This window comes from Vollenhovia emeryi, unplaced genomic scaffold (assembly GCF_000949405.1).
Source record: "Vollenhovia emeryi isolate VEMERY1.0 unplaced genomic scaffold, V.emery_V1.0 DF939199.1, whole genome shotgun sequence".
NCBI classification, from domain to species: domain Eukaryota; kingdom Metazoa; phylum Arthropoda; class Insecta; order Hymenoptera; family Formicidae; genus Vollenhovia; species Vollenhovia emeryi.
The window spans coordinates 438115-448012 of record NW_011967167.1 but is presented as its reverse complement, the minus strand read 5'-3'; the positions used below and the strand labels follow the sequence as shown (position 1 = coordinate 448012).

Here is a 9898-nt window from a genome sequence, read left to right as displayed (position 1 = left end):
CGATTTAATCGACTCTCACTGGCCTAATCCACAATGTGCTCTCTGCGTCTAGAAACATTCTGTTTTGTAGTTAATAAATACGTTTAAACAGTGTGTGCAAGTTGGATACTATACATTGTACAACAGTACATTGTCGACACATTTTTTAAACGTTTTGACTCGCTTATACACTGACAAAAAATTGTTTTAACTAAGTAAATAGATTTACTTAAAAAAATTTTGTATACTGAAGTAAATATTTATTCTATTTAAAGAAAAATATCAAATTTAAAGTAAATCTATGTATTATATTAAGTAAATTAATTTAAATCATTACATTGTCTACCTTCAAATAAAGATTTCATGAGATATAGAATACTTTTTGTTAAATAAGAAATCCAATTTTCTTTGCTGTGAAAATTACATCTTAGTAAAAATTTTATAGAATTAAAATAAAATTTTTTATTGATGCACAATATATATTTAATTTAAAATTATCTATTCTTTGATATTTAATAAATACTTAAATTAAAGTAATGCATGTTTTAATTTGTTTATTATTTTTCAAATTTAAGTTAATAAGCTATTAGGAGTCACCTAATGAATAATTTTCTTAAGTAAAGTAATATTTTTTTATAAAGATATTTTTTATCAGTGTATAAAAAAACGTTTCTAGACGTAGAAAGCACATTGTAGATTAAGCTTGAATCGAGTGTGTAACCCAGGATAATGTTTTATCACTTTTTAAATTGTTTTCTATGTAAAGAGAAGATTTAATACAATGTACAGTGCTGTACGGTATAAAATTGTTCAATTATAATAAAGAACATGTAATATTTTTTTAACAATGCGTTCGAAGATTTTGCCAATTTCTCAATCAGCCCTAATTTCTGTGGCACATGTTTAACTTTACACGCTTTCTTTTACAATAAAACTCCTACGTCAAGTTGAACACTTTTTACTTTTTCTAATTTCTAATTTTTTAAAATTGCTCGATTATTATTGATTTAATAATTTATTGTATAATTAATAGACGAGAGTCCCCTATTATAAAATACGCTTCTAATATGAGATAGCGCGGCTTCTATTAAATTAACAGGCATTGTCTATTGGCTCCACCACGAATTTACTGTCCTTGGAGCGGAGTCTGTTTAGTGGAAAATCCATTAGATCGCGCATGTAATTGTTGCGCAAAAAGATTTATAAAATTGAATGTGTCGAAACCTCGCTATCTCATATTAGGAGTGTCTCGTAATAGGCGACGCCTCTAATTATCATGTCAAAGCCGTTATATGGGTCCGTCATAAATCGAGACTCCATTGCCATAAAGAAATGTCTTCTGGACTTCCCGCACTTACCTGTAGACCCTGTAGACACGGTCCGGGGTCTCGCGTCGCGCCGGGACACGAGGTGAAGAATTCCCGGTCCTCTTGCTGAACCAAGCTCCACCGCGTCGCGTTTGCGACTCCGCCTGTGGACAGAAATCAATTAACATTAATACAATTAATAAAGATGCTTCACGGAGAAAAAGGCGGGCGGAGGAAAGTGTCTTATTAACCTCGCGAAGAAACGATCCCGCGCGCTCTATCTCTCTCTCTCTCGCACTTCCCTCGCCGCCGCGTCTCGGCGCCGTTTTCCCGCCTAGCTTTCCCGCGCGCGCACGCGCACTCACGTTATCGCGACAAGTCTCTCTCTCGCCCAACTCCAACGCGATCTCGCGCCCTTCGCTCCTCTCGCTATCCTACCGATCGGCCCGGCTTTCCCGCGCTTACGCCGCCACGAACTTTCCCTCTCGACAGCGGTAACCGGCGACGCCGTTGTCGCGAATCTCGCGGACCCGCGTACGCGCCGAGCTTGCGTAACCGAATTTGCCCGTCGCCGCACACGCGCGCTCACGTTATCTCGCGACGAGTCTCTCTCGTCCAACTCCAACGCGATCTCGCTATCCTGCCGATCGGTCCGGCGCTTTCCCGCGCTTACGCCGCCACGAACCTTCCCTCTCGACAGCGGTGACCGGCGACGCCGTTGTCGCGAATCTCGCGGACCCGCGTACGCGCCGAGCTTGCGTTACCGAATTCGCCCGTCGCCGCGCACGACGACGCGTCGTAGCGATGATCCTTACCCGACGCGTATCCCCTCGACGGCGACGCTGTACGACGATCCTTCCACGGGCGCGAGGCGCGCGACGTACCGCCGCCAAGTAGACGCGCGCCGCCATGACACGACCATGATTCCATGCGACGCGAATTACCGAGGGCGCGGCGCGGCGCGGCGCGAGGGGGCGCGCGCTCCGAGTGTTTCGCGGCCATTGCACGTTCGAGTGGCCCCCGGTGTTTTTTCGCGGTTTCGCTCTGCGGTTCGCTCTCGCGGTCACGGCCAACAGCGGACGGCGGCGGTCGGTATGTACACATTTTGCTCCGCTTGTTATTTACTCTCGCGTCGAGCGAGCGCGGCAACGCGGCGGCGACGACGCGACGAAGGCTGACGGCAGAGAACGTATCCGCTTAAGACTGACGTAGTCGTGGACGTAGGGCTAGGCAGAGAGAAACGTAAGTCGTATACAATAGCCTTTCGCGACTTACGTTCCTCTCTGCCTAGCCCTACGTCTACGACTGAGACAGTCTTAAGCGTTTACGGATCGTTCTCTGCCATCAGCCAAAGCCTCGTCTACGCACCGAGGCGTAAGGCACGGCGCAAGAGCGCAGGCGCAGACGTTGGAAATAAAATTATTTTATAATTCGCTTGCGCCGCCGCGCCACGACCGGACGATCGGAAACGATTCTGTCGTGAAGTCGTGAAAAGCTACTGTATACGACTTACGTTTCTCTCTGCCTTGCCCTACGTCTACGATTGAGACAGTCTTAAGCGTTTACGGATTGTTCTCTGCCATCAGCCTTTAGAACCTCCGCGTCTGCCACTGTGCGCAACGGCTTACCTTTCTTTTTACACCGTGGGCCGGTCTGTAGCCTGGAGTGAAGCGTAAAGGACCGTCTACATTGGAAGCAAGCGGTAAGACGTAAGAAAGCCTAGCCTCACCTTGACCTTTCAGTGTGGAAGCTAAAGTACAGGCATAACTTTAATTTTAAATATTTGTAGCACTGGTCGAACTGCGCTCGAATTCGCCGAGAGTAAGCGTCAGAGCTGAAGCAGGAGTAAGAAATGGAAATGATTCGTTTCCTTACGCCTACTCTTACGCCAGGCTTCATCCGTTGTAGGCGATCCTTAAGAAAACCGCGCGTAACCTTTTGGCGCGAGGAAGCTAAAACGCAGGTATAAATTTGAAGAATATTTGCAACGCTGGCAAACCGCGCTCTAATAAAACGCTCGGATAAGATCAAACAAGAACGCCCTAACGAGTGTCGTCGCAGACGATTTCCATAACTTTAGGTGCACATGATTCAATTCTGTTATGTTCGTCACCTTTCAATTAATAAGTTTCGGCACGATGCACCTGTGCTCGCGGCAGTTTTTTAAACGCGCGAATCGAATTGAGGATATAAGTAAATTGTTGGTGAAAAGGTGCGCGCGTGAGAAAAAAATATAACTGGGCAAGACGACGACTTGACCGTAAAACTGCGTTACTGTTTGTGTCATTCACCAATGGTCGAATTCACTTATTATTAAATATTGGTTATTTTTATGTATTACATACGTTTGTTTTTCTATGAAAATCTGCAGTGTTTGTACATTTTTAAAGAGGATTTTACTAATTCTGGAGATAATGCATGAATTAATTTAAAATTCTTGAAAGTATTGCTGGATAATTTAACGTTATTAAATGCGCGAACGTGTTCGATTAATATTATAATTAATTTATTGTTATTGATATATTTGCAGTACAATTTTATTAACATAAAGATATTGCACGGGCCAATTTTGAATTCCCGAAAGCATTGCTGGATAAATTCATTTTTCCCCCGAAAAATGTCTTTCCTTTTTTTTTTCATTATCACTTAGGGAAAAAGGATAAGAATAGGAGGTCTGATGCGATGCGTTATTAAAGTTGTTGTTCTAAAATTTAACATTGCTCAAATGAACCAGGTTGTTGTGGCTTTAAAAAATATTTGGGGAACGAAAGTCGGGTTTAAAATCGCGAGTGCGTTTTGTAACTTTTCACGGTTTACGTACAACGTATTAATCTACACCACCATTTTTCTAACTTCGGACCAGCGGAAAATGAAAAGATCTGCGATATTTCGGAATTTTTAAAACCCTGCAGCTCCTAAAAACAGTTTCGGTCCATCTCCGCGCTTTTATTTTAAATACACACGGCAACTGTTTACTGTCTGCATATTAAACCCGGGTACGTCAGACACGTCCTGTCGCTTTAACGATGCTCCGATTATCAATGGAATACATTCCGTCCGTGATATTATTCGTGCAGGGACCGCCGTAAGAAGAGTTGGAGTGGCGCGAGATAAAGAAACCTTTTGCCCCCGTGAATTTGCGACTCGACGTAAGCCTGCTTTGAAAGATTTATTAAAGCGGCGCAATATACACAACGCGTCCAGGTACGAACGCGTAAACAAGGCTCTCATGAATATTACAGCTGTTTATTACTATGTTAACGTAACGGCCGCGACAACTTGATAAAGACGAGTATAAAAGCGCCGCGCGAGTTCTAGATAATTTCGCCGGCTGATCGCGATACGCCGTGAATGCGATTTTTCGCAGAAACGTGGAGAATTAACGTACGGCTGCGGGGAAGAGGATGGGAGGGCGTGTTAAAGGAAGAAAAAGAATTTTATTGCACATACCCGTAAAACGGGTGCCATGCATTTATTCTCTTGCTATTTACCCTTTGCCCCAAGGGCACGCGTGTTATTTTCGTTATAAAAGACCGCGACCGAGAGGGGGTGGGACGGGGTTGAGGGGGGGGGGGTCGGCGTATGCAAAGGAAGAAGAAGAAGAAGGGTAGAGATCGCGCGCGCGCGGGCAAAAGTGAGGCGAAATATTAAAAAGCACTCAGCCGCTCTCTCGAAATTCATGTAATCTAGAAAACTGTAAAAAGAGGTTCGTTCCCGGCGACTTTATCCCGGGGGGGCGCGCCACGGTAAACAACGTGGCGCGACGAAATTATTGCGCGCCGCCCTCCTCCTCCTCCTCCCCTCCACCCCCACGTGTCACGCGGCGGAGGAGGGTGGCAATGCGCGGGTTAAAGGCACGTCGCAAAATTAATGCGCCAATAAATATTTAGAGACGTATAATTTTCTTGTACGCCATGCAAAAGGGAAACGCCTCGCCGTACGTTCGTTCGCGACGCCATTTACCCTTTGCTCGCCGGACATTCATCATTTTTACGAGGGCGCATCGTCGGCGGGGGAGGGGGGGGGGAGGAGAAACCGGTGGATTAGGGCGCGGAATATTGAAAATGACTTTAACCGCGGTGCAAGAGGGTAATCACTAGCTAAAATGTTGTCCCACCGATTACATGATTTCATTAGATCTCACAGGATTTTATCTCATTACAAATAATTTTGTCTAATTGCAAATAATTTTCTTACATGCGCGTTTAAAAATAGGCGACGTCGTTAAGAGTTGTATAGATTTCCTCGAAACATTACATCTTTTTGGCTTTACTGGCAAGTATTTGCTTGTAGAGGTAATTTCAATTAAGATTGTAGCATTCGAGTTAGGTAGAAAACACGTTTCCTCACTTCCCACTTTTCCCAACAGTCTAACCGTGGTCTTGACGAGAAGTAATTTTATATTTGTATCTATCTACTGTTTATTGTTCTAAATTTGCACGCAAAGGTGTATCAACTTACTGTCCTAACAGCAACTACTTCGGTCTTATTATGAAAATAATAATACGCGCTTATAGGCGTGAACTATTATATATATTTGGGTATTCACTAAAAGAAGTAATTTTTGGAGGGGAAAATAAAAATAAGTTGAGAAAATGTTCAAATTTAATGTTCATTGATTAGTTTCTTCAAATTGCCAGTATAGTACTAAAATTTCAAATTTTATTCTACCAAAGCTGGCCACATTTGTTAATTTCTCTGTCAGTGCAGATAATTTATTGCGAAAAATAGCCGCGTAGACAACATCTTTGTACTGTTATTGCGACAAATATTATCATATGCCTCGGTGGTCGAATCGGTGAAACGCCCGTCTAGGGTGTAGGAAAGTCCAGGTTCAAACCCTGGCTGAGGTAATATGTATTTTTCGCAATAAATTGTCTGCATTGACAGAGAAACTAACAAATGTGGCCAGCTGTGGTCGAATAAAATTTGGAATGTTCATTGTCCAACAAGTGAAGAAACTTGAAAATAAAGGCAAAACGATTGCATGGAGATTTCGTAAGGATTTCATAATGATTTCGGAGACACTGTCCCATGATTACATCAAGTGGTTACCCCCTTGCCGCGGTGTCCCGAAATTATTCGACCCGACTGCGAGGTGACCGCGTTTCCGGTTGTGCGCGACCTCGGAAAGTCAGATTAAAAACGGACGATTCGTCGTGTCTCTCTCTCTCTCTCTTTTTTTTCGCTCAATACCGCGTCGCGAATGAAATCTATTAGCGTCTAGAAAAAAAGAAGATCGACCGCTCGCGGGCTCTCGACAGCTCTGCAGGTACTCACCACTTGCGGTTGTTTATTGCAGCCATTCATTTTTAAAGCAGCGGTTCTTTTCCCTCTGACGTTTGTCGGATTATCAAAATGCCGTCGCGACTACATGAAAAACACCTGTCTTTTCACCCCGGAGCGTCGAAAATTACGTCGATACCGAGACGCATCGGCGCTCTGAATTTTTAAAAAATCCGCCGCAACGACTTGCACGTCTCGAGGGGACGTGCAGCCCAGCGGCACGGTACCACTGGTTTAAAAAGTATCTATCATTCCCGGGAAGATAATCGAAGCGGAACGCGGCCGTACGGGGGCAGGGGAGTGGGGAAGAAACGGGCCGACGTGATGAAGCGAGAGGGAATAACGGCGGGGAGATGGAGAACGATAGTTCCGAAGAGAAAGGTCGTGAACGAGGCGGGCGAGAGTCGGGCGAAATATTGGAAAGCTGGCTGCGCGGCGAGATAAAACGTTTCATAAAACAGACATCGATTCCGTATTACCCGGCGCCCCCGCATCGACGTGAATCGAGAACTCTTGGAGCGGGAGTGCTTCTCGAGAACCGCCCGTCGTAGGATAAGGGAATGGTCCTGCCGGCGCATAAAGGGAAGACGAAGGATACGCATTTCCTTATTGCATCTCTCGGCCGCGAATCCCCCGCGCCTTTCATCCCCGTCGTCTCTTCCGTTCCCGCCGCACTTCTCGGCCACATCCGCCGCGTCTCCCTCGGTTCGCGCGGGATTCAGGGGGTAGAGAGCGAGACGAAGGCTCTTGCGTCGGCACGCGTGAGCCTCGCGAGCAGCATCCAAGGCGAGAAGAGGGTACGACGCGGGCGCGACGCGTGCTCTTTTTTCTCAACTTATTGTTAAGGGGATGCTGGAGTGACGGCTGAACTCCGACGGGATAGTTAGAAAATTTCAAAGACATAGCGCGATACGAATTAGACTTCAAACCTCAATGTTTTTTATATGAAAATGCTTTACTGTGCAGTTCACAGTCTGGTATTATTTTGTACATAAAAGTCTATAAGATTTACAAATGCAAAAACTGTATGCGACTCTGTCGGCAAATCAAACCACTCCAGCATCCCCTCTGGAACTTGGTCCGAGTTCTAGTTCCGAGAAATGCGTAGCCAATCAACTTGTAGCTGTTCCATAAAAGCGAAACTAGAACTTGAATCATAGTATAACTAGTATGTCCACTCTGTCAGCTGTTTTGTCTTGCGCCGATCCTTTCTGCGCAACCACCATTTTTTGGGTGAATCTAATGAGACGGATGTTGTATATGCGGTAGTGTGAAATCAGTGTGACAGGATTTTATACCAAAAACATGGCGGAATGCCGCGTGATCTAAACCGAAAAGATCAAAGGGCCGACAGAGAGTGGGCATATTAGCTGTACTAGTTCCAGCATCGTAGACGCAGGCCTTTAGACACGATACAAACGCATTCGGATCGCGTGAATTGTTCCACGTCAGGAGACATGACGTGGCAATTAACGTCGCAGTGTTTTACGGAGACATAATTGCGGTACGTTGGATCTGATCTTTGTCACGAGGAAATGTCCTTTTATTAAATCATTACGTCGTCATAATGCATTATTCACTGTGACGAATTTTCAGGCGATATGGATTCAGCAATGCCATCTGCTGAATTGCGCGCGTGTGTGAAATTAATAATAATAATAACTTTTCTTCCGCACTGATCGCGAATTTCGTAACGTGTATGTCGCCACTTTTGTTAATAAAATACGTAATTTCACCGGCAGGAAGCTTTTGACATTATATTTACGTCAAACGAGATCCGATATTGCGCCACCGGGAAATTTTACGTTCCCATTAATATATAGTTACTATATTACACGTGCATATAATTGCAGTTAATGTCAAACGGGAATCGCTGAACGCGCACTCGTAAAATCTCATTTCAGAGTCACTGCGAAACACAGAACGGCAAAAATCAACTGCGAATATTTCTCTTTATTCCCCCCCGGCTTCACCTCGCTCCCCGTTCCTTTCTTTGATTTCCGCCGTTTCGCAAATTTATTTCGCGCACCTATGCCACTGTCGTTACACTCGCCCGCGAATCTCCTTATCGTCTTCATGTCAAATTTAAGTCCTGCCGAAAGAGGGAAACATATTTCCTTTCAATTTTCACCTTACTAGACTTTGATTTAACTACAAAGAAATGATTTCTTTACCGTGGCCAAAATTTTATTCGATCGAGACTGAAATCTCGACAATTCATATCTAGTTCGTCAAATTCAGCAAATATTTTAGTACAAGTAATAAAAAATTTAGTAGATTCAAGGAAACGTGATCGATTCAACGTGTCTCATTTGTATAATAACTAAATATTTTTTCCGGGTCTATCGAAACTTGCTTCAATCGCCCGTGTCGCGCATCAGCGATCGCTCAGTTTCGCGACTCGCCCGCGTATATTTTCCGCGCGCGTTAGACCGTAATATAACGTAAATGCCGTAGATTACCACGAGCGGCGCGGTATGATTATATTTTCCAATTTTCCATTGTAATCAGCCGGCGCGGTTCGACTCGACTCGATTCAATTCGATCGCGCGCGTATCGGCCCTTTTTCTTCGGCTGGCCTCTAGTATCTACGCGATATCGATGAAAATGAGCGGTGTCCGCTCAAAATATCGGATAACATGGCCGCGATTTAATTGCGTTATCGCCGTATCGCTACCTGTACACACCGAGAGAGCGTCCCATTCTCCGCGCCGCGCACGATAATTATACCATCGATTTGAAATAATTATATTGGGCTCGTAAGCGGGCAATACTTCGATACGTACTATCGCAGTTTGCCGGGGCGGTCAGTGAATTGCAATGCAGATTTTTTTTCCCCTCCCGCGTCCCTTTTCGCCCCGTCCGACTCCGCGTCGCGAGCCCCATTGTCCGTCGCTCGGCGGGGTCTCCTTGCGTGAGCTTGGAATTCCATTGGCCGGAAATTGTGCGATCGTTTTCTATGTGCATATCGAAACACCACCGATCGTGCCGTGAATTCTCGAAGCCCCTGGTAATTGTCTTACAATCGCGCGGAAGAAAAAGAAACCCGCGCGCACAATGGCGCTGCAGCGGACTTGAAGAATAGAACACAAGCGGAAAGACAATTACACGCGGACTTGGAAATTTGAACAGGATCGATCTGGCGGCGAATAACGCGTACACCAATTGTAAACGTAATTGCGAGTTGACTAAATCGGGTAAGAAAATTAATCTTAAGGTGAGGGGATTTGATAGAAGAAATGTCCCCTAAGTAGAACACATTGGCTTCCTATAACGTTTCTTAAACGTTCCCGAAGTATAAGATACATTTAAGAAACATATGGACC

At 44.8% G+C, this 9898-nt stretch overlaps 1 protein-coding gene across 1 annotated transcript; it reads right to left on the bottom strand.

Annotated features, from left to right (window-relative positions):
• Nucleotides 1–1048: 1048 nt before the first annotated feature.
• LOC105561840 lies at nt 1049–3081 on the bottom strand. Its single transcript, XM_012012190.1, has 2 exons — nt 2102–3081; nt 1049–1450 (listed from the first exon to the last, which is right to left on the bottom strand). Exons 1-2 carry the CDS (start codon nt 2388–2390, stop codon nt 1281–1283), a joined length of 459 nt encoding a protein of 152 aa, XP_011867580.1. The 5' UTR covers nt 2391–3081; the 3' UTR covers nt 1049–1280.
• Between the last annotated feature and the right edge of the window lie 6817 nt (nt 3082–9898).